Here is a 24,782-nt window from a genome sequence, read left to right as displayed (position 1 = left end):
TTTTTAAAAGTGTAATTTCCTTTTTATTTGCATCTGTTTATGACTCAAAAAGTGACTAGTTATTATGAAGACACTACTGTTGAAGATGGATATTTTAACATGGAGTTTCTACAAAATTACTTCTTGAAACAGAGCAGATATTTTTATATAATGTGATTTTAAGCATGTATTTGAACAAAACTAAAACATTAATTATTACGAGTATAAAAAAAGATCAGTGAATCAATGTACTCTTCTAGGCTGAATTAAGATAGACTATCTAAGGTTTTGAAAAAGTTTGGTTGGGGGAAAATAAGTTTTACAAAACCCATGCCATCCAAAATTAAGATGACGTGTAGCAGCAAGAAGTATTCCAATGTCTCACAACCAGTTCTCACAAGCAATGATGAGTATGCCTTACTTTAAAAATGTGTCAAATAGAAAAATCTGAAAGAATTTACTAAGTGTATCAATTAGAGGTATCCGTAATAAAAGAATTCATGTCTCACAAAAATATTCACAAGTGAAACTTTTCTTCTACTAACTTCTCAGAGTCCTTCTAGCCCCCTCTTGACTTATGAAAGATGTGATTCACCAAAATCTGGTTTACATTTAACTTTTCAGGGACACATGACCTGAAAAGAAAGAAATGTCAGATAAAACTGACATTGCCTCATGCTCTTTCTTTGCATCAATCCTTCTCCTGCAAGGAATCGGAACTGAGACCAAGTGGCATAGAATGAAGCATTATGTAATGTGCCAAATACCATTTCCTGTTCAACAAAAATCTCATTTTTCTCCAGTAATAAAGAGGTGGACATTCTTCTTGGACTGTAGCATCTGTGCCGCCCGCTCCACACCAGCCACGGCAGCTAACCTCTGGGCATCATACTTGGAGTAGAGAACAGTGCAGGTCCACGTGGCTTCTTCTCCTCTGTTGGTGGCTCTCAGCATATTACAGACTTCACTGTAGAAGTGTGGATATGTCGGCAGTTCATAGAAAATCAGGTTCCTGATGCCTTTTATTGTATACCTGTTAGAATTGGAAAGAGAGAGCCTACGTCAACTTGAGAAACGAGTTCTAGAAAAACTGCCTAAGAGTTGTACAGAGGCATAGTTCATGCCTGCTGCTTCCTGCTATCGGAGATAGCACAATAACAGAACAAATGGCACAAATAACAGAACAAAAGTTATTGCAATTTGAGGTGGCAACACTTATTTTGTGACAGCATACTTGAATTCCTAATATTTGGCTTAAAATAATAAAATAAATACACATTTCTTGTTCCTACTCAGGGTAGGCTGAGATAGCGTGGGGAAGAATAGTAGACTGGGATTTAAAAATCTGTCACAGAAAACTTAAAAAGCAGGCACTTAAAATGAAACATTATCCTTATTATAATCAGGCAAAAAAGAATGTTCTATAATGGAGATCAGGTCAGACCCAGTACATAAAATAAGCTGCACAAATTGTAAATACACTCCCATTAGTCTTTTCTTGCCACTCTGGAGACATGTTAACTCCATGGCAGACATCCCAAGTTCATTCATTTACAAAACCCTGCCTGAGGACCCGCTAGGCATCATGAGAAAGCAATTAGTTTCAACAGCTTATGCATTTCCACCTCTTTCTCAGCTGCTCAGAGCTGCCCTGTGGTGGGGGGCGGTGTAGACCCAGGGGACTAGCTCACGGTATGGTTCAGTCAGGTTGAGGTCACCTGTTCCCTGTGGGATTCCATAACAAAAGATTTTATATGTTGACAAGGTTCTGATTTTTCCTGTTGGTTTCTCTCCTACACTGAAGATGTTAGACTCCCTTGGGGATTTTATTTCTTTCACAGAAGATAAGTTTCCCTTGTCTTTTTCCCTCACGGCTCATCCTGATCTCTCTGGAGATCCTCCTTTTCCAAACTATGACTGCGATCTATTATGTGGTTCACCTTTCAACACCACCTTTCCATAAAGAAGGAATTCTAATGGCTAATGAACTTGAATAAGCTGTTATATCTCACTAGTTCTCAGAACAAACAAAAACAACACTGAGTTCCACTTCTGCTTAGAATGTATAAAACTCAAGAGAATACTGCTCCTGTACTAATAAGAAAAAGTCAGATCATCAACTATACAAAAATGTTCCTTTTCTTGAGCCCAGAGAACTACCATCATGAGGCAATCAGGTAAACTGTATTAGGTGGTGAGCTGGTGTATGTTTAATAATTGGTCCTTAGTGGGAGAAAGGGAGGGTGCTAATTTGAAGGATTTGTCAGTTTCAAGCTATCAATGTCATGCTGCTGACACAGAGATGTGCAACCAGGTCTCAGGAGTCAGTGTGAGCCAGCTTCAGTCCACCATGGACTGAGTTCCAAAGAGCAGCACTTCTGAGTGTAACATCAGCCAGGTCTCAGGAGCCAGTGTGAGCCAGCTTCAGGCCACCATGGACTGAGTTCCAAAGAGCAGCACTTCTGAGTGTAACATCAGCCAGGTCTCAGGAGCCAGTGTGAGCCAGCTTCAGGCCACCATGGACTGAGTTCCAAAGAGCAGCACTTCTGAGTGTAACATCAGCCAGGTCTCAGGAGCCAGTGTGAGCCAGCTTCAGGCCACCATGGACTGAGTTCCAAAGAGCAGCACTTCTGAGTGTAACATCAGCCAGGCCTCAGGAGCCAGTGTGAGCCAGCTTCAGCCCACCATGGACTGAGTTCCAAAGAGCAGCACTTCTGAGGAAGCACAGGACACATGAACTCCTGCACCTTAGGCAGAGCAGAGGAGAAAGACGGCCTCTGCCAAACAAGTGGGTGTAAGAAAATAGATACGCTTTTAACAAATTCTTAAAGGTCAAGAATAGGCTTGCCTGATTTAGAACCCCAGGGATCCCCGGATGCTCCTTTAGTTCACATCCACTCATGAGCTCATTCCAGGGCCTGCACTGGGAGCCCCGGAGAAAGACTGGAGGCAAAGCAAAAGACCCGAGGGAGAAGCCACTGGTGGCAGGGACATGAAAGCCCACCTATTTCCCAGGCCTATTACTGTGAAACCCATGGCAAAAACCTGAAGCCCATGGGAGAAAGGGAACACCCTGCCTCCACCCCCGATCACAGGCAAACGCAAACCCCTTGGAGTGGGAGGGGGAATAGAAGCAAAAATTGTCTGCCCTTAAGGGAAGGGCAGCAAACCCCTACCCTTCCATTTCTCCCCAACATAAGACTTGCACCCAGTAAAAAGCATTCTGCCCCACGGGAAGGGGTAAGAAACCCGTTCAGCCCAAGTTCCTGCACTGATACAAGCAGAGTTCTGCCATGACTGGGGAAGGAGCTGTATACACTTCACCACAAAGATTCCTCAATAAAAGGTAGAGTCTGGCTGACATGGAGGTGGCGGGACAGGAACCCTGAGAAAGCCTCACCCCCAAAGCTTGGAATAAAAAGGGCCTGCCAAAAATTGAGCTGGACCAGGAGAACCCCCTCCCCCGGACTTCATGCCTTGCAAAGAGATACAAGCAAGAGGCCTCCTGTGAGGTGGGGTCCGAGTGTGGAGGGAGATGCTCCTCTGGCACACGGGCCGAGGCCTCAGTGACGGCTGAGTGATCAGGACACTGAGAAAAACCCTCCAGCACCGCAAACCCTACACCAAGCCCGCTGTCTGCTGGAGCAATTTGAAGTCTGTGGTGTTGGGAGGGTATCTATAGAAACAGTCAAATCCTGACTAGACTGATAGCACCCTCACCAGTGGCCTACAGAAAAAGGGGTGCACCCGGACATAAGTATTATTCACCTTGGCCTCCACATTCCACTGAAAGTTACAGAAGACACAAAAAAGCAAGAAAAAGACATCTGAACAATGAGATACCATCATGACGATCACATCAGTAGCAATAATTCAGTCCGTGGGGTTTTGCAGAAATAGGTCAACGGAGCATAAATTACCTTGTCTATGAATTCGGGAGAAGATACGGAAAAGGTGAGAAGGAGCAGGTAAGCAGCCACGCATGACACATTTTTTATTGCGTACACTCTGTGCTAACAAGTTTTCCTTTCAAAATCTATCCCAACAAAATAAGTAGGTATTTCATCAAAATATATGCATATGGATGTTTTGGGCATTACTATACACAACAGCAGAAAACAGAAAAAAAAACCCTATATGCCCACTAAAAGGAAGGTAGCTTAATTAAGCAATGTAATACTATGTAGCCGTTAAGAACAAGGTGATGTTTACCTCACACGTTACTTGTTAATTACATACCCACACTGATTCAGTGACTTGAGAGATTTGGCATCACCAAGAATCAGACAAAGTGACATTACGTGCCTCTTGATGAGGTGGAAAGTACATAATATTCCCTAAGTAGAATTCTTATCACAAGATGTTTATTCTAAATCAGTCATCCCCAAACTGCTGCACATTGAAATCACTTGGCTGGTTGTCATTGTTTTTAATACTTACGTTTGGCCCCCATACCCAGACACTGCGATTTAACTGGTACTGGGATGTGACCTGGGCATTTGGACTTTTAAAAGCTTCTATTCTAACGTACAGCAAAGTTTGGGAACCACTGATCTAAGTAATAAGGGAACAATTAGATAAATCCAGACTGTGAGACATTCTACAGGAAACCAGATTGGACTCTTCAAAAAAAGTCGGTATCATGAAAAAGTAAAAAAGCCAGAGCGTGATGAGGGTTTCTCAGCGTTAACACTGCTGACATTCTGAGATGGAGAATTCTTTGTTGCTGGGGGCTGTCCTGTGCATGAGGGTTTAGCAGCATCACTGGCCTCAACCCACTCCAGTCACCAGAAGGATCCTCCAGTTGTGATAACCAAAACAAAAATGTCTCCAGATAGTGCCAAATGTCCCCGAGGGAGCCCCCCAATCGAGAACTAAACTAGATTAAAGAAACAAAAGCAGTAAGCTACCCAAATGCTACATACGATCCTTACGGAATCCTTTTTGGCTGGAGGGGAAAGATCTATCATGGTCATTTTGGTGACAACTAGGAAAATCTGAATATAGACTAAATATCAGATGATATTATTGTAGTAACATCAAGTAATATGATAAAGGTGTTACGGCTGGATAAAAGAATGTTTTTGTTTTTAGGAGCTACATGCTAAAATATTTAGCAGTAAAGTGTCAATGAAGACGCCCGCTACCTTACTTTCAAATGGTTCAGGAAGAAAAAATAAGAGATGTGAGTGGGAATAGGGAGATGGGTATGTGCAAATGTGATAAAATGTGAACAGCTGGCGGAATTTGGGGTAAAAGGGTTTATAAATAAACAGATGTTTATTCTTAGTCTCTAGCAATTTTCTTTCAAAATGAAATCTTTTCAAATAAAAACCTGGATGAAGAGTGGATATGACAGAGCTATATATAGTAACTTAAAAATACATCCACAATATACAAATACATAGGCCAAAATGTTAACGTCTTTGAATATTTTTTCAGTGAGCACATAAAACATCTAAGACAAAGGAAAAAATTCCTTAAAAGAAAAAGAGATTCCAATTTTAGTTTAGCGTTTTTTTTTTTTTTTGTTTTGTTTTTTTGAGAGTGAGTCTTGCTCTGTTGACCAGGCTGGAGTGCAGTGGCACAATCTCAGCTCACTACAACCTCCGTCTCCTGGGTTCAAGCTATTCTCCTACCTCAGCCTCCCGAGTAGCTGGGATTACAGGCGCCCACCACCAGGCCCCGCTAATATTTGTATTTTTGTAGAGACGGGGTTTCGCCATGTTGATCAGCCTGGTCTCGAACTCCTGACCTTGTGATCTGCCTGCCTCGGCCTCCCAAAGTGCTGGGATTACAGGCGTGAGACATCGCATCCAGCCAGTATTTTTTTTAAAAAAAACACTTGTGTGTGTGCAAGTACACACATGCACACACACATTTTTCATATAAAAAAGACAGAAAAAATATACCAAAAAGAATATTTGTATCAGGGCAGTGAGATTTTTAACCCAAAATTTCCAAGTTCTCTAAAGTAACTGTATAATACCCTCATAATCAGGAAAAACAAAATAAAACAAAGCCATTAAGTGTTATATTACACACACACACACACACACACACACACACACACACACACACCTGTCTGAGTCCCAATGCACCCACAATAGAGACTAAGTATCTCCTGGCAACAGAAAACATGGCCAGAACCTCTTCCAAGGGGCAGTTAGTGCCAAGTTTCCATAGCTTGAGCACCCCTTCCCCTGCCTTCCTCCTCCCTTGCACATGCTTTGCCTTCAGTGACCCCCTACAAACACAGCCTAACCATCCTGACAGGACCTTCCAGATGTCTATTTCACCAGCCAACTGTTACAGACAGATGAGGCAACCACAATGAACTTGAAAGGCTAGCTCCTTCCTCTGGCCCATAACGACCAAGTCTACCACTTCTAGAAGCTGGATTCTCATGTAGGGGAAGGGAGTACTCAGAAACTCCCCAGCAGCCATTCCGAGCTCCACAAATCCCACCTCCAGTTTCTGACTTGCCTTCTGGCTGAGATCCTCCCTGCTGTGGTGACACACTGAAAACACACTGGAAAAGAGCTGTGACCCATTGCTGGGAGGGTAATCATGACCAAATGTTCACCCAATTCTAAGATTCTGCTAGTTTAATCTTCCCCAAATAAAACAAATCTTCAGGTTAAAAAATTTTTGTTAACTCAAAAATGAATTCTAACGTTTCTAACACTGCCAGCTGTCATAGAGAATATAAAAACAGAGTCGGATACTACAGTTTAAAATACATGTACATTTTCCGGCTGGGTGCTGTGGCTCATGCCTGTAACCCCAACACTTTGGGAGGCTGAGGTGGGCAGATTACATGAGGCCAGGAATTCAAGACCACCCTGGCCAACATGGTGAAACCTCGTCTCTATTAAAAATATAAAAATTAGCCAGGCGTGGTGATGCACATCTGTAATCCCAGCTACTCTGGAGGCTGAGGCACGAGAATTGCTTGGACCTGGGAGGTGGAGGCTGCAGTGAGCCAAGATTGTATCACTGCACTCTAGCCTGAGCAATAGAGTGAGACTCTGTCTCAAAAAAAAAAAAAAAAACAAAAAACCACAAACCAAAAAAAAACATGTACTTTTTCCAAGGTCAAATTAAAAAAAAAAAAAAAAATTATAAAGGCATTGCACACCAAACACCCATCATCACCTTGGTGATCTCTGAAGCAAAAAATTCTATAGTTGGAAACCTTGAGATAATTAGCTGTTGCAGAACTCTAAAGCACATTATTTTCATTCATCTTCTGCAAAAGAAACACCAATTAACCTAGCCCAGGGCATAAAGCAAATGGCATATGCTGAGATTTGTCCTTATTGTGACTTTGAGGGCAACATGGTTTGGTAAATAGACAGTGTAATACAGGGAACCGTCCTGCTTACAAAGGGCTCCGTGCCCTGTCCTTGAAAAGCTGCTGAGATATTTAAGAGCAGTCCTCAGCCCAGTTTAATTCACACTTGCTATAGACAATCACACTGGGAAGTTTTCCAATGCATCCACTTCACTTAAAGGGCCTGCTTTCATTTGTCAAGAGGATAGAAAGCTAAGAGCTTTTAAGACCCGATGACTGCAAGAACTGAAACAGCAACTTACTGCAACAGAGCAAATAATGATGCCAACAAGCAGGCATTCATTAACACTCTTCGGCCAAACGGCCTTCTCTGGGGAGCCAAGAGGGGAGCCTGGGAAGCACAAACTCAGTCCTCAGCTCTCCAAGAGCCCATGTCCTGCCAGCTTTGCTATGCCTTGGCAAAGTGCTGGGACTCCTCCCTCCCCATCCTGCTAACAAGAACACATCTGGGGAGCACCATCCTAAGCATAAACTAAAACAAAAAAGTGCAGCACGTAACGTGCTCCGAAGATTTAGAAATTTCTGGCGTATCTATTTGGGATTCTCTGAGAAAATGCACCCATTATGAGCTAATAAAATAGTAAAGTCAGAACTTAAATCCCACTAACCCTCTAATTAGAGGTTTTTTTTTTTTTTTGAGATGGAGTTTCGCTATTGTTGCCCAAGCTGGAGTACAATGGCGTGATCTCAGCTAACTGCAACTCCTGCCTCCTGGGTTCAAGCGATTCTTCTGCCTCAGCCTCTGGAATAGCTGGGATTACAGGTGTGCGCCACCACACTCCACTAATTTTTTTTGTATTTTTAGTAGAAAAGGGGTTTCACCATGTTAGCCAGGCTGGTCTCGAACTCCTGACCTCAGGTGATCTGCCCACCTCGGCCTCCCAAAGTGCTGGGATTATAGCACTCGGCCTGAGTTTTAAAAAAATAACAAAAAGGCCAATCAACTTATTTTGTCAGTCACCTGGTAGGCAATCTAAGCAAATACTGAAACGCTTCAACATTCAACTCAAAGCCCTTCCCCTTTTGACTTCTGCAAACATCAAGGAGCCCACAGTCCCAGTTCTCCTTGGTAGGAAGCATCTGTGCATACCTCAGGAACACTCCAACTGCCTGGAAGTTGACACTGTACTCAGCCTCCATCTCCCCAGGAAACACAGCTCTCAATACTTTTGAGGGAAAACAAAGGGAACAGGTCTAGACAGGGACAACTCAAGTGGATACAGGGAAGGTCCCTCCTGCAAGAGGACATTACAGAGCTGAACTAGGCTAGACAGGGACAACTCAAGTGCCCTGTGCCCTGTATTCACCTGAGCTGTCCCTGTCTAGCATAGTTCACTCTGTAATGTCCTTCTTGCAGGTACAACCACAGCTACACCCCAGGTCTATAGACAAGGTAAGCTTTGGTTTCTACATCCTTCTTCAGCAATGCCCATTTTGGGAGAAAACTAACTAACCAACCAAGAAGAGTCTGTCCCCACCAAAAACCCTCTGGGTACTTTGTGAGAGTGGTAGAGTGAGAGATGACCCTGAAACACCACGAAGCCTGCTGTGCACTCAGAGCAGGCCATGATTGGTTCTGCACTTTCCCTGCAGAGACGAGGCTTGAAACCTGGCACACTTTACCTTTTGTAGAAATGGAAGCGCTCCGTGAAAAGCAGAAACTGTTTCTCTCCTTGAAGGAAGAAGTGTCTGGCCCTGGAGACACCAGATTTCTGCGTGTACTCGCAGATGTGGGTAAAATTCAGTTCTTCCTTCTTGAAGTAATTTCGAAGACGCACGAAGTCAAAGTAGGAGGGGATGTAGATGAGCGTGTGAGACATGACTGCATCACGATACTGCGGCAAAATCTTGTTCACAAAAAAGTTAAACCTGATTTGGAATGGCAAAGTGCAAAGTCAATGTTCTAGAGCTAAGCTATGGTGTTTCTTAACTGTGTGACCCTGGGCAAATCACAATCTTGTGTGAAACATTACCTCCCCAGGGGCCAATATGATTTCTCTCCTCTCAAAGAAATTATGTAAGGATAAAACCTGATAAGCACACTAAAAAAATAAGTGTCAACACTATTCAGTAAAAAAACAGACGTAATGCATTATATCCCAGAGAATTATTCTAGGAAGTATAAGCCATGCTATTCATGCATGCATTCATTCAGTCAGTCAGTCAGTGAGTCAACAAATAATCATTGAACATCTACCATATACTAAACCCAACTAAGCTACTTTGGGGTTCACTAACTAAACACAATGAAGAAAAAGGGAGAAATTATCTACACAATTAGAAAAACAGTCCTTTCCCTGAGGGGCTTACATTTAACTTGCTGACATGAGACACTTTGTAGCACAAAGCTGTGTAAGTTAAAATGCCACAGTCAAGAGGGAAAGAGTCCTGATTTACAGTAATAACCCCGCCACTAACTATGAGAACTCTCTGGGCTTCAGTTTCCTCCTCTGACAAATGACATAATTAAGTTAAATTATCTCATCTGATTCGGTAGACAGTAATCAATGAAAGCAAAATGGAATCCAATTCTAGGATTGTACACCCAAGTCGAACCTCTCTATGTGGTCCCCAGGGGCCTGATGGGAGCAGTGAGTTACCTGGCATCAATCACGGAAGCTAGGTTTTCAGCTTCCATCCTCTGGAAGACATGTGGGAGCTGCACCAGGACATGACTGATGGAACCTGTCATTGGGACATTCCTCACAGCCACCTGCCAGTAGTCAATGACAGCATTAGGTGAAGAGCTATCCCCCTTCCTGAGCAGATGCCATCCCCTCCTTCTGCCTCAGGACCCGAACAATAAACAGTGCTCATGAAGATACCGAGGAAGTAAGACGAGAACCCACCTGGCCTTGCGTGTTGACGCAGTACTTGTTGAACACTGAGTTGATCTGGGCATCCTGAAGGGCCCCAAACAGCAGTGTCTGGCGATAGTACTTGGACCAATTATTGAGGTTCCACATCCGCACTCTAGAAAAGTCTACCCCATGTGAATCCAGGGGTAGTAGGTTCATGTGATTCATCAAATGCTTTGAGTGGAAATAATACTACCATTAGTGTTTATTGAGCATTTACATGTTGGACATTGCTAAACATTTTACGAATCTATCAACTCAGTTAACCACAAAGAGCATGTACTATCATCCCCTAAATTGTAAGAAGAAAACTGTGGCTCAGATGGGTGAGTGACTTGCCCACGGTTAGCCAAACATCCCCAATCAGGAGATAAGCTAAAACTGACCACCTCCTGGAATTTTCAAAAAGGATCAAAATAGAACCTACAGGAATGGTCCTTTAAAATGAACTTCTGAAATGCCACACTGGTCTCTCTAGGGGCCCCAAGTCCCAGACTTGGACAAGAAGGGAAATGACATGGAAAACAGAGCTGCTGTCCCTCAATGACCTGGTTCTCAAAACATCAGGAATATTCCCAGTATCACCCTACCTGCCTTTTCATCAAATTTAAGAATAAAACTTGACTATGCCAAAATGCCTTTTCCGTTCTAATTATATTTTTACACTGTAATAGATATTGAAGGGTAATGAGTACTATAAATTTATTTCCCATTTTAGAAGTAAGTACTACCCTTCATTTGTCCCAAACTTCCTGCAAGCTTCAAGTCACGGGGTTGCAGAAGGGGTGAGTTCCCATATGCCTTAGAAAAATAAACCTACAGTTCCTCAATAAGGATTGCTCCAAAGCAGTTTTTCAATCCTGAAACTGATAACACGGCAGAATATGTGGAGAAGGAGAAAAAAATTATAGTACAAATTACGTTAGGGAGATAAAAACATCCTCTGTTTCTCGACGAAACAAGATCCAACATTAAAAAACCCCAAGCAGTGTTTTCCCATCGTCACCAGACCAAACAAAAGAGCATAACCAAAAACCAGGAGTGGAACTACGTTAGGTCAAGATGTTCCTGGTGAGGACCCATCCATCCATTCACCCACCCACCCACCCACCCTAAAGTTAGTAGAGAGAATTTCTAAGGGAAAGAAATCTTTTCTGGAGATTTAAAAATAACTGACAGGAATTTTAATCTCTAAATAGTTTAATTATGGACAATTGGTGGGTAGAAAAGGAGACAAAAGGCTTTTTCAAATTAGAAAGCGTGGAATGTGTCCTTGCTTCCAAACGGTTTTAATCTGGACTTAAATAATTCTTTAGGACTTAAACCACTGAGCGTCTTGTCCCTCTAAATGTGAGTACTATCCCACTGAATGTGAATGGCCAGCATTACCAGGACATGCTCCCAGTTCTGCATCAGGTAAATGTCAGCTTGATCAATGATGAGAAGCTCGATAGAAGACAGAAAGTCAAAATCTCTCTTCTTCTCTCCTTCTCCACCAATGATGGTCCTCAAGCCCAGAGGGGAAGCAATGACGATATCTGATGAGTAAAATGGGGCATAGAGCCGGATGCTTCTCTGAAGTATTGCCACTCCTATATAAAACAGCCAGTACACACCAATTCATTAGTCACTACCAAGCCATTACCCTCCACCCTCTCAAAGCAGCCCACCACTACTATAGCTTCCACATCTCGTATGTTCCCTTAGCACGTAACTGTGCTCAAATGCTTTAATTATTAAAACAAGAACAAGAGAACTCTTACCCTTCTATCTACAGTCCGTTCGAGCTCCTACTTTCTCTTCCTTTATGTCACTATCAAACTACTCCAGTTAATAGTCCCTACTTTCAAATCTCTCCTTCACTTCTGACTCTACTGCAATCTAGCCTCTGATTCTCAGGACTCCAGAGAAATGACTCTTGCTAAGGTCCCGGCAGCCCCAGTCACCAACAGGATAAACACTTTTGAGAGCTTCTTTATGAGGAATGTACAAACGGCACAGAAAGCACAGCTGCCGTGAAATGCTCTCTTCCTTGTTAATCGTTTCCATGACTTCGGTGCTCACTTTTGCTTACATCACTAACCTGGCCCTTGTCCATCTTTCCAAATCCAAATAACTCTTCTTCCACAAACCGATAGATTCACTTGTCAGCTCTGCTCTCATGCTGCATAAAGCTTTGGGTAAACTGACTCACTGATCACGGCTTTAACATCACTATCACACCAATTTGTATTACTAGCCCAGATCTTTTTCCTGAGCTCTAGAACAATATGCCAACTGCTTGCTGGACAGCTGTATATGTTCCAAACGAAACACCAGCCCTCATCTCCTTATGCCTTGCACTCCACCATACCAAAGCCTGTGTGAACCACAGGTCATACCAAGCTTAGTCACCCTGATGCCTCTGCAACGGCAGTTTCCTGTCTGAAATGTTTTCCTCCACTCAGCCACCTCCCTTTGAAACTGGCTAAATCCTACACAGATTTCCACCTAGTACAGATGACACCTCTGCCACGACATCTTTCCTAACCACCCTGTCCCCATTTTGGGTGAGGGGGATTGCTTTAAATGCTCCGAGAACCACCATTGCATACATATCCTGCACTGCCTGTTCCCTGTCGTAGGCTGGATTTCCTTAGCAATGGGAACTACAACTTTTATTTCTACATTTATTTGCATATTCCCAGCTTCTTAACAGTGTCTGGCACACTGTAGATACTCAGTAAGTGTTTGTGAATTAGGATATGTGACTAATGAACATTTTCCCAAGAACTTTACTCTATAAAGGTATAACCAGCCAAAGTCAATGGGAGCTGAATGAGAGACAAGCAAAAATGTAAAAATTTGGGTGGAAGTCACATGTGGAGATTAGTCAGGGTAGGCATCTATGTAGCAGACTGGGGGAAGTCCACCTTACATACAGACATTCAGTTTATTCAGCCTCCCCAGAATGACCCCATCAGCCCCATCACTTCCTAGAGCACCCCTTACAGCATCTGACTATCTGCTACCAGCTATGGGTGTGCTTACACACTTCTGTTATACACTTGTTATAAATGTACATGTGCCTTTCATATGTGGCCTCAGAGGCCCTCTCTACTCCACCCCACTAGCCAAGGCAAGACTCTCCCATGGCAAACAACATGTCTCAAAGGCACACTGGTTCTGTTAAGAGGCGGAGTGGGTGATCCACTGGGAAAATGTCTAATTCCAGCTTCCGGTCTCCAGCTACGTTGACCTTCACACATTAGGTCTCAAAGTTGCTAAGAAAGAATTACCAATCCTGAAGTGGTCATCAATGTTGCCCACAAACACGGCTTCATAATCCTCAGGCCTCTTCAAGTTGGGTGGCCTCTCCTCGGGATCTGATCCGTATTCTCCCTGAAACCTCTTCTTGTTGCTCACGATGATTTTCTTCTTGCTGTCACCCTCGAGGAGGCTGATGAAGAGCTGCACCACCCGCAGAGCAGCTTCCCGGAACGGCACCACTATCAGTACCTACGCAGAGAGCGACGGCAGCCTGAGTGGGGGCAAGAGGAAGGAACTGGAGCTCGAGGCGAACGTGCTAAGGAGGTGGAGCTAAAAAGCTCCAGGTAGAGCAGTGGCTCCCAGCCAGGAACCGTACCTACATCACCCGCTTTGCACAGGGCCTGGCTCAACACCAGAAACGGAGCGCCTTTCATAACCCCAGCACCATGGCCTGCGGGCTTCAGACCCATGGCTCCACGTGAGACATTTCTCAAGCAGAATTTGGAAATACCTTTTACAATAAGCCAATGCCTCTAACAGATATACTTACCAGTAAAAACTCAAGGACATAAACACATGAGCTCTTTGAGGGAGAGAAGTGTTACTCCATTTTTTTGTCTCCCACAGAATTTAGTCTAGTATTTTTATCCATAAGACCCACTGAATAATATCCACTTCTTTGGAACAAGTGGAGAAGAAATAAAGCAGGTAAGAAAAAGGATTAACACATCATTGCATTTTTAGTGCATTCTCTAGTACATTCTTTCAGCTTTCTAAGCATATTCAAAAATGTTTAAAGCTACAGTTGAGAATAAAAACAGAAGATGCTTAATAAATGATTAATTTCTAATTTCCTATTGTAAACAATGGACATAACCCCAGTTAAATCATGTAATTCACCACATTATAATCTGCTTCACAGATAATCTGCTTCTTACTCTTCTATGTAATTCTAAATGGAAACACATAACCTTATAACCCTGATGTTCAAGCCCCAAGGAGTGCAGTGGATTCAGCTCGGTACAGGACAGATTTAAGAGGACTGGGTTATTGTTCTAGCTGTGACACTAAGTAAGTGTCGGGGCTTTGCTTTCCCCGACTATTACACAAGGAAGTTTGACTAAGAAATCTCTAAAAGCCGTTATCAGTATGAAAATTCTAGAATTCTATTAAACTCGATGAGAAAATTCTAAAAAGATGAGGCTTCTTCAATATGGTGAGATGCAGTTCAGGGCAGGGGGACAGACCTGGTTCCATAATAACGTAGACAGAATTGAAAATCATTTCCTGTTAAGGCCTCAAATCCACTGGAGCTTAGACTTACGAGCACAAACTCATCACTTTAAACAGCAGTAACTTCACAGTGGCAAATGTGAATTTTTGTTTTCAAAGGCTGATGTATGTATGTGGCTTAGTGACGAGAATCCACGGTTCTTGTCCCATCTCTGCTACTCTGTCCCTGGTTCTCTTTAGCAAGGCCCTCTTCAAATTTCTACAAATTTGGGGCTGTCCACAGCTGTAGCATGGAGGGACTGGATAAAAGGCTCATTAAGGTCCCGTCCACCTCTGACAACCACAAAGGAGAGATTTATAATGGACTTTTATTTATACATGCGTTGAGTTTATCTTTAAGGAAAGTGTCACGAAGTGCCTCCTCCTCACAAGTCTGCAGCTACATCCACTGTCAGAAACAGCCCACTAAGCTGCTGCAGGGCTGCTCTGACATGACCTGGCCTACTTAATGTGCTCACATTGGGCTCATTCATTATGCCAGTCAATTATTAAAACACCCAAGTTCCTGCTAAGTGTCAGGCACCTCTATGGCAGTGCCTGGCCGCCTCCTTCTTGAGGGCAAAGCCTTCCTGCTGCACTCACCTTGGGCCTTGTTAACCCTTGGTCTCTGAACTCATCATCATCACCCACTCCAAACTTCTGGCTTCGGCGTTTGCCATTGTTGCCAAGCACCTGGGCATTGGCTTTGAGGACATGATTTATCACATGCAGGCAGTACACGTGGCGGATCTCTTCCCCATTCTTCAGGGCGGTCCTTTCTGGGTAGAACAGGTCCCGGTAAGAATTCATAATTAAGAAGAGCTCTTTCTGGATTGGGGTGAATGGACTACTTGATTTTTGGGGACCCGACAGGAACTGGCTGTTGGTCTTAGTCCAGGTGGATTCCAGAGGCTTCTGGAGATGGAGTGACTTTAAGTCAATATCCTTTGGGGGTTTAAATGTTTCCAACTTTTGAAACTTAGAGGAGAAGACAAGCTGGCCCAGGATAGGCCACTAGGGGAGAAACAGATCAAGAGCTAAATTAGAAATGAGTAACAGTAAATTACATTCACATAGTACTATATTTAGCACAGTTTCATGATACATAGATCATCTCATTTAATCCTCACAACAGCCCTGTAAGGTAACTACCATAATACTCATGCTATAGTTTAGGTTCTGCTGAGGTTCATACAGAAGTTGTATGATACGAAGTTTATACAGAAGAAAATGGAGCTGAGGGCTAGATCCCAAGGTTTCTGACTGCAAATCTGAGATCTTCACCCTATCAGCTGTCCCACAGTGTTCTGTGGAAGACATTCTGGTAAGAGTCAAAATTCATTCCAGAAACAAGGGAGCTCCGTGGTCAAATACCCTTGGTAAACGTCACAAAACGTAATCCCTCAGAGGGAGATTACCATATGCATTAGATCCTAAAGGTGCTGACAAGTTACATGGCAAGAAATCTGTCCATTTTGTTTAAATTCTGAGGAATACTATTTTCTACTTTGTGGTATACAAGTTTAAGAATTTTTCATTATAGCTAAATTGCTGATCTAAAAATAGGATGACCTCAGCAATAAAAAGAAATAAATTACTGATAGCTGAAATAACTTGGATGAATCTCCAGGGAATTATTCTGAGTGAAAAAAAAATCTCGAAAGGTTACACGCTGTATGAGTCACTTAACATTTTTGAAATCACAAAATTATAGAAATGGAGACAAGATTAGTGGTTACCAGGGGTTAGAAATGGGGGTGGGGCAGGGTGCAGAGGGAGGTGGATACGGTTATAAAAGGGAAATAAAAAATTTTGCTGGAAATGTTCTGCATCTTGATGGCGGGGGTAGATACGGGAACATACCCATGATAAAACTGTATATAACCAAACACAGGCACAGGCGCACACAGTGGAACAGGAGTAAAACAAGATCTGAATAAGACTGGCAGTTTGTTTCAACATCAGTCTCCTGGTTGTGATATTATACTACAGTTCTACAAGATTTTACCACTGAGGAAAACTGGGCAAAGGGTCCAAGATGTCTTTGTATGATTTCTTACAATTGCATGTATATCTATAATTATTTCCTCAATAAAAATTCCAATTAAAAAGGGTGACCAACTCTCATGAATGGTATCAGTGGTGACAACAAAGAAGCAAAACCTGCCCAATACCTGAATAATTTATTTGTGGACCTACCTCAGGTATTTCCAACCAATGAACAACAGTAGTACCTACTGTTTTAATGAACACTGTTTTACTGAACACTAACTATGTGTTACTCAGTAAACTATTCTATTTTGAGGTAGGCATTATTATCCCCCTCTAGCAGACGAGAATAGTGAATAGTGAAAAAGCAGACTAAGTTGGCTTGGGTCAAAATGTGATAGCTCCTTGCAGATGTTGGCCTCCAAATCCACCCTTACCTATCATTATATTATCTGGCACCCACACTCCAGCTTCCTGGTGCTTTTTCTAGCTACACCTGTGCCCCAAGCCATCTACCACTGGTGTACATCATACATTCTGGGAGACCACTAAAACCCAAGACCACTGTTTTATTTAGAGCTTTCTCCATTTGGGACCAGGATGACCAAGTGACACTTACTTTAAGCTCGTGGGTAGTTTTAGGATTTGTGGCAACAGCCTGAATCTCTTTCTCTTTCAGTTCTTTGTTCACATGTTGGAGAAATGGATCTAATTCAGAAATAAAAAATGTCAGCACACTTAATGCAACCATAGAGGCATTTTCTGGTATTCCCCTGTGAATGACACGTTGATCTTCATTGTGTTAACTCATCTTTTTTTAATTGACTTTCCCCAACCTCTAGCTAAGTCCAGAGCTTAAAAACTTCTGAAAGGTCCATCTTCCTAAAACATTTCTCTAATTATATTACTTCCCAGCTTGAAAACCTTTGAAGAAACTTCTCGGCCTGAAATTTGGAGCACTTTAGGATGTACCTGCAACCTGCATCTCCAGGGTCATTTCTGGACTGTATATATGGCCCTCAAATTCTTCTGCCTCTGTGCTTTTCCTTCCTTCAACCAAAAATTCCAGCCTCTCCTTCACTTCATTTTTGCATATGCAAATATTATCAATTTAATGTTACCCACTGAATCACAATAAATACCTCCCAGGCTTACTGTGTTAGGCACGTTAGCTCCCCTAAAAGGCCATCCCTGGTTCCCTATAGAGTCATCATTTTCTCAAGTCTCCTACCCTGTCCTACCCACCCATTCCAACACATATATATACGTGTCTCACCTGGCAGACTGCATGATCTCTGAGAGGAGGTTCCATGTCTGATTGATCTTGCATTGCAAGACACATAGAAATGATCAATACTCAACTGAACTGAACAAATGATCCACACAATAGCATCTGCACTCTGAGTAATCTTTAGTATTCTGAGCTAGCCACCCAACCTTCTGTCCCAGTCCCACTCATAAGAAACAGAACAAAGTTAAATGACCCATTCAAGCATCCAAACAGTAAAACTTCAAATGAAATGCATCTTGTATTAAATATCTAAGAGTGAACAATAGGAGATAAGAATTCTAGATGCTAATACATCTGTACAAACGAGAAAACCAGAGAAATTTTGGGACAGTCAAGCTTCCCAATGTTTCCTCCAAAGTTTCTAAGTTTTAATGGTTTAGAATAGAGTTTATGCTAAAATCTACAAATTCTACGTGTCATTTCTCCTTCTCCTGCAAAATAACCAACAGAACTAAATGAGGCAAATGAGGATTAAAATTTCTGTTTCATCAAAGGTAAAGCTGGGTTGAAGAATGGCAACGGCATCAACGAAGGCAATCAGGATACACAACGAGACCAGCCTGACTTGCCCACTCAGGCACTGGCCGAGAAACTGGACCTGAGACGGCAGGAACCCATCAAGGCCTGCCACAGGCAGGTCTTGTCCAAGTGACTGCCATTTGGTCACAGGAGTGGTCAAGAGTCTGTGGGAGGCAGGAGAGAAAGGGTAGGGCTTTTTGGTTTTTGAGGGTCTCCCTGATAATAAAGACCACTCAGATTAGCCCTCCCTGGGTCCTGCAAATCTGAAATTACTGCTCCAAAAAGGAAGAGCAAGTGAGGGGTAGATGAAGTATTTTTCCTCTTTCTCTGCTTGGGGTGAAAAGTCAGAACTCTTCCCGTGACCCCAAGAATGAGAAGGTGAGGCCTGGGAGGCTGGCCTTCCCTACCATCATCCTGAAGCTGTTTGTTCTCCTACACAGCGCCTCCCACCCCTAAACACTGAGTAACCCTTGATAAACATAAAATACTTTATAGAAATAAGTTTTCCCAGCTCTAGATCTAACCACTAAACTGTTTTTATTGCTGTTTGTTCCAATAATAGATTCAATGTGTATCAGTACACAAATTCCATACTAAGCACCTGGTGAATTCAAATCACACGCACTATGCAATCACCTTGTGATGCCTGCGAAGATCGGTCTCCACTTTCCTCTTCTAGAAAGTTGGTTTCCAGGCTGAACAGTGACTCATGTTTTGCGTCTGTGAACTCGTCGGAGGATGCTTGTGATGTGCCTGGTGGCCCTTCCCCATCTTCCTTTCCCTTAGGGTCAGCAGATAAAGCCACATCTGCAGTTTTGAGAAACATTTTATAAATTATTTACTCACAAATTAGGCTTCTATTGATGAAATTTATTTCCTCAGGCTATACCAACAATAATGTTCATTGATACTATTTATCTTTAGGCAAATTCAGGTAGAAAAACATAGACTTCAAAATTAAGCCTAATCATCAACACAGATGTGATGTGTGATGGAGGGTTTTATGTATCAATTTGGCTGGGACACAGTGCCTAGATATCTGGCCAAACATTATTTTGGATGTTTCTGCGAGGATGTTTTTGAATGAGTGGTCATTAATTCATTAATTCACTCATTCACTCATTTATTGAGACAGGGTCTAGCTCTGTTGCCCAGGCTGGAGTGCAGTGGCATCATCTTGGCTCACTGAAACCTCTACCTCCTGGGCTCAAGTGATCCTCCAACCTCAGCCTCCTCAGTAGCTGGAAGTACAGGCATGTGCCACCATGCCCTGGTAAGTTTTGTATTTCTTTGTAGAAACGGGGTTTCGCCATGTTGGTCAGGCTAGTCTCAAGCTCCTGAGCTCAAGCAATCTGCCCATCTCAGACTCCCAAAGTGCTGGATTATAAGTGTGAGCCAGATCTCTTTCTCATATATACACATATCCTATTAGTTCTGTTTTTCTGGAGAACTCTGATTAACATACTCAGTTCCACTTCTAGGAACTTATTCTAAACTAGTAACTAGACATAGTATGCTAAGATGTACACGAGAAGATGTTCAAAGCAGCACTGATTATAAGAAATAACTGGGAGGAAAAGTGTCTATTAATGAGGTATCATCACATTTTTATAATGGAATACTATGTAATTAAGAATACTATGTAATATATTCTGTATGATACATTCTGTATAAGGCCATTATACAGATACATGTAAATATATATACGCACTTGTACTCACATATAAAATCATAGAAATGTAGTCTGAAAGGTTATATACAACGCTAAAGGTGTTTATCTCTGGGTAGCAGGGATATAGGGTAACTATATTACTCTCATAAATGTTTACAGTAAATATATATTATTTTTATAATGATAAAAAATATTTTCATTTTTAAAAATCCAAAAAAGCAAAGAAAAATAGAAACAAAACAAAATTCTAAGCATGAGTCAATGAATTTTTATTTCAGCAAAACTGATCAGTTAAAATATCTGGAATGATATATAACATCAGAAGGTACAGAAGAAAATAAGGCTGTAAGAAAAATAGGCATTAAAACAGTGAGATGTAAAAAGTCACCCAGATATATTCAGACAATGGAATACTACTCTAGCAATCAAAAGTAATAAGCAACTAATACATGCACAACATAGATAAATTAGAAAAACATGAGCAGCGAAAACAGCCAGACACAGAAGGATTTACGCTATATGATTCAATTTATGTGAATTTCTAGAACAGGCAAAACCCATCTATAGTGACAGGAGGCAGGTCAGTGGTCGTCTGATGCCAAGGGTGGGGAAGTGATGGCAAAAGGACAGGAACAATTTTTGGAGGTAACGGAAATGTTCTGTATTTTGATTTTGATGTATACCTTTGTCAAAACCCATCAGACTGTATACTTAAACAGGATACCTTCTACTGTATGTAAATGATACCTCAATGAAGGTGATTTTTAAGTTAAAGAAAAAAGTCACCTTGAAGTCTGAGTGAGACAGTCCCTGAAGGCTTCCCTAATTTACACTAGCAGTGTTCAACTACTCTGCCTCTCTTCAACCCCTTACATCTAGCTGTTCCGTGCAATCGCAAATCTACTGTTTGAAAATTTTTATAAATTTTTATGTCTATCTTCCATCAAACTTGGTCTCCCTAAGGAAAGAACAGTAACCTTTTCAATAAATTCAGACAGACACAAAGACTGTTCTCCTTTTTCTGTATCAGGAGGTCTTTCACTAGTACTGGTGAAGTCCCTGAAATCACAAACAAAAATGTTATTTCTGCATAGTTGTGCTAAGAAGGTTCTGTGTTTCCATCACATTTGAAGATATAATCAAACCCAACAAGGTTAAATCCCTATTTTGGATTTATGTCCTTTCATCCAACTCACACAGTATACAGGATACCATGCCCATGAGGTGAACTGTCTATAGTTCTGGCAAAGATGATGAGCCCATACCAAAGACACTTACTATGTGGACTTTGAGTAGACTCTGCTGCCAACTCTTCTTCCACGCTGACATCACTACCACCACCTTCATCGTTCATTTCTGCATCATCTATAATACTGTCTTCTTCTTCCTCCTCCTCTTCCTCCTCATCTTCCTCTTCTTCCTCAGAAACATTCTTTAATGTAGCAAGCAGTTTGTGGTAGCCAGAAACTTGTTCTGGTTGACTCTCTGATTCACTTTCAGAAGCTGAAGTATCTGAACTCTCTGACTAAAAGGAAAATGAGAATTTTAAGAACAAAAACTATATTGTTCTCATTGTTACCCTAAAATTATTAATCAAGCCAACATCTATTCAACGAAGCCCAAATTCAAATTTACTTAAAATAGTTAATCTAGCTATGATTCTAGAAGCTCTTCATAGTCTCCAAATTGCTACTGCCCCACAGGGGAAGAAAGCCGACTTTTTTTCTTTTTTTCTGAGACGGAGTCTCACTCTGTCACCCAGGCTGGAGTGCAATGGCACAATCTCAGCTCACTGCAACCTCCACCTCCTGGGTTCAAGCAATTCTCCTGCCTCAGCCTCCTATGTAGCTAGGATTACAGGTGTGAGCCACCACACCTGGCTAATTTTTGCATTCTTAGTAGACAGGGTTTCACCATGTTTGTCAGCCTGGTCTTGAACTCCTGACCTCATTATTCACCTGCCTCGGCCTCCCAAAGTGTTAGATTACAGGCGTGAGCCACCATATCTGGCCAAAAGCTGATTTTTAAAACATAAAACTTCCGGTTATAATGATACTCAATTTACGTCCTAGGCATTAGGACACAGGTTTAACAGAACAACAGGACAATTACAAAACAACAAAAGAAAACAGTTTTTTTTTTCTTAGCTTGTTGTAATATGATAGACCTTTGTTCATTTTGCATTGTATCTGTGACTCCTTTATGCTAAGCAAAAAAGATATTCCCGCTTAGGATCCACTAAGAGTCCTCTGGTAAGCCTCTATAACAGGGCCTAACAGGCTAGTCTCCTGGGACAATTTCAAACTGTGGCTTCTGTATTAGATATCACAATGGCATTTTTAAAGACATCTGCATTTAAAACTAAGTAATATTGCCAAAATAATAGCTTGCATCTAAAATCAAAACAGAAATGTAATCAAGCTTTATTATTAGATATAATCTTAGTGGCAATAAACCAAAACCAACTATTAAAAAGAAGGTATAAAGCATTACCAGTTGACAAATCTGTGGTTTTGCTTCCTTTCTGGATACCCTGAAAAGAAACAGGCAATGTTACACTCTAACTACTAGTATGTACAAATTAGGAAAAAGTCAAATAAGACATTAAATGAAAAAGGCAGAATAAACATTATAAATATGTTTTAGATATAGCCATGCAAAAATCACATATGTACTTAGGCAGGGCTTGCAAGAATATGGTTAATAACTGACAAGTGAAAAGTTTAATGAGGTCACGTGACAAACACTAGACTCACACAATAACTGGCTCTCATCCAAAAGGATACAACTTGGTTAAAGAAAAGATCTTGGGGTTCATCTTTTTCTAGCAAATTTCTCAATTAGAATGTCTCTCTAGGCTTGGAGTGGTGGCTCATATCTGGAATCCCAGCACTTCAGGAGGCCAAGGTGGAAGAATCACTTGAGCCCAGGAGTTTGAGATCAACCTGGGTAACATATTAAGACCCTGTCTCTATAAAAAATAAGAATTAGCCTGGTCTGATTGTGTGCACCTGTAGTCTCCGCTACTGGGGAGGCTGAGGCAGGAGGACTGCTTGAGCCCAGGAGGTGGTGGCTGCAGTAAGCCAGGATTTCAGCACTGCACTCCAGCTTGGGCAACAAAGTGAGACCCTATTTCAAAAAAAAAAAAGAAAGAAAGAAGAGAAGAGAAAAGAAGAAAGAAAGAAAGAGAAAAAAAGAAAGTTCCTCTAACTGATGATAAAGCAGCCCAAAGTGGTGGGATGAGCACTGAGATCATAACTGCACCTAGACATTTCTAGAGAAACCGCAACTACCAATACACTTATTTCCTTATCATAATTGCACAGATCAGTGACAAACTCTTTAAAAACACAGAAAACATAATGTGACTATAACTAACAATTTATCCCATATTTTCAAATGGCTAGAAGAGGGGATTTTCGATGTTCCCAACGCAAATAAATGATGGTACATATTTGTGAGATACAGTGGGGTACATGTATTGGTATCGAAATACCACATTGTATCTCACAAATATGTACCATCATTTTATGTAAGTTAAAAATAATTATAAACACAGGTCAGGTGCGGTAGTTCATGCCTGTAATCCCAGTACTTTGGAAGGCCCAGGCGGAAGGATCACCTGAGGTCAGGAGTTCGAGACCACCTGACCAACGTGGTGAAACTACGACTGTACTAAAAATACAAAAAATTAGCCGGGTGTGGCGGCGGGCGCCTGTAATCCCAGCTACACGGGAAGCCGAGGCTGCGCCACTGCACTCCAGCATGGGCGACAAAGCGAGACTCCGTCTCAGAAAAAAAAAAAAAAAAATTATAGAAACAAAAACCCACAAAAAATTACTAGATCTCCGACTACACAAAACTCCGCCCACACAACGGGCGTGTCTCTTAGTATGAAATTACAGGCTAACAAAAAGGCCCAGGAAGCACTCCATCTCCCGGCGGGTTGGCTCCAGAATCTCCCCGGCCGAGCACTGCGGGAGCCGGGGAAGCGTGAGAAACGCCCGGAGCAGCGCTATCCGGGAGGCCAGAGGAACAAACTCGAGGATACGACTGTGGCGACTGGGGAACCCCGCCACGCCCCTCCAGACCTGTCATAGAAGGGATGCTCCTCGCCGAAATCTCTAAGATGTTTCTTCTGCTTTTTAGTTAGGGTGTTGAGCAGCTGGCTCTGACTCCGGCTCCCGCGTTTGCCCATAGCGAAAACGTCAAGCTTACCCACTTGCAGGAGTCGCGCTTTTCACCAGGAAGTTACCCAGTCAACACAAGCACGTGGGCTCGCCGACGGCGCTTTACGGCGAAGGCAAGGTGCCATAAAGCAGATCCGCTTTACGTCGCGCTCTTGCGACAGGCTTAGAACGTCCGGTGGCCCACTCTGCCCCCTACCGCTGCTCTTGGAAAGCACGCGCGCTCGTTCCTCTGTGTTCTCAGAGCCCCAGAACGTGGGCAGCTGAGGGAACGTGGGAGCTTCCCGGGTTACGTGCGTCGGGGGGCGTGAGCTTTGTGCTTGTGTTTTGGTTATGGAAATAAGTGCGTAAATGTGTAGTAGTGGAGACAGTCGAATGCAGTGACTTTACAATATACTACAATAAAAAT

The 24,782-nt window shown here is 42.3% G+C and overlaps 1 protein-coding gene across 2 annotated transcripts; it reads right to left on the bottom strand.

Moving 5' to 3' along the window:
• Positions 1–24,444, bottom strand: UTP25 (UTP25 small subunit processome component). 2 transcript variants are annotated; one of them, XM_064360333.1, is made up of 12 exons: positions 24,278–24,444; positions 22,680–22,719; positions 21,465–21,711; positions 19,151–19,321; positions 17,324–17,412; positions 15,319–15,729; positions 13,473–13,692; positions 11,584–11,786; positions 10,186–10,368; positions 9,937–10,049; positions 8,960–9,205; positions 1–1,012 (listed from the first exon to the last, which is right to left on the bottom strand). In XM_064360333.1, the coding sequence occupies exons 1-12, from the start codon at positions 24,382–24,384 to the stop codon at positions 769–771; spliced, it is 2,274 nt and encodes a 757-aa protein (XP_064216403.1). In that variant the 5' UTR covers positions 24,385–24,444; the 3' UTR covers positions 1–768. The 2 variants fall into 2 exon arrangements, with proteins under 2 accessions (XP_064216403.1, XP_021532993.2); XM_021677318.2 differs by having other exon boundaries at positions 24,405–24,432.
• Positions 24,445–24,782: the final 338 nt, after the last annotated feature.

The sequence above is a fragment of the Aotus nancymaae genome, unplaced genomic scaffold (genome assembly GCF_030222135.1).
Source record: "Aotus nancymaae isolate 86718 unplaced genomic scaffold, 86718_ANA_hifiasm-v0.15.2.pri h1tg000039l, whole genome shotgun sequence".
Classification (NCBI taxonomy): domain Eukaryota; kingdom Metazoa; phylum Chordata; class Mammalia; order Primates; family Aotidae; genus Aotus; species Aotus nancymaae.
The sequence above is the reverse complement of the archived record's forward strand: the minus strand, read 5'-3'. Positions and strand labels throughout refer to the sequence as shown.

Coding starts and splice junctions, on each gene's coding strand:
- UTP25 (XM_064360333.1), bottom strand. CDS start 24,384: ATGGGCAAACGCGGGAGCCGGAGTCAGAGCCAGCTGCTCAACACCCTA. Junction 10,050..10,185: donor GCGTCAACACGCAAGGCCAG/GTGGGTTCTCGT, acceptor GACTACTGGCAG/GTGGCTGTGAGGAATGTCCC. Junction 1,013..8,959: donor CGCTTCCATTTCTACAAAAG/GTAAAGTGTGCC, acceptor CAATTCTAACAG/GTATACAATAAAAGGCATCA.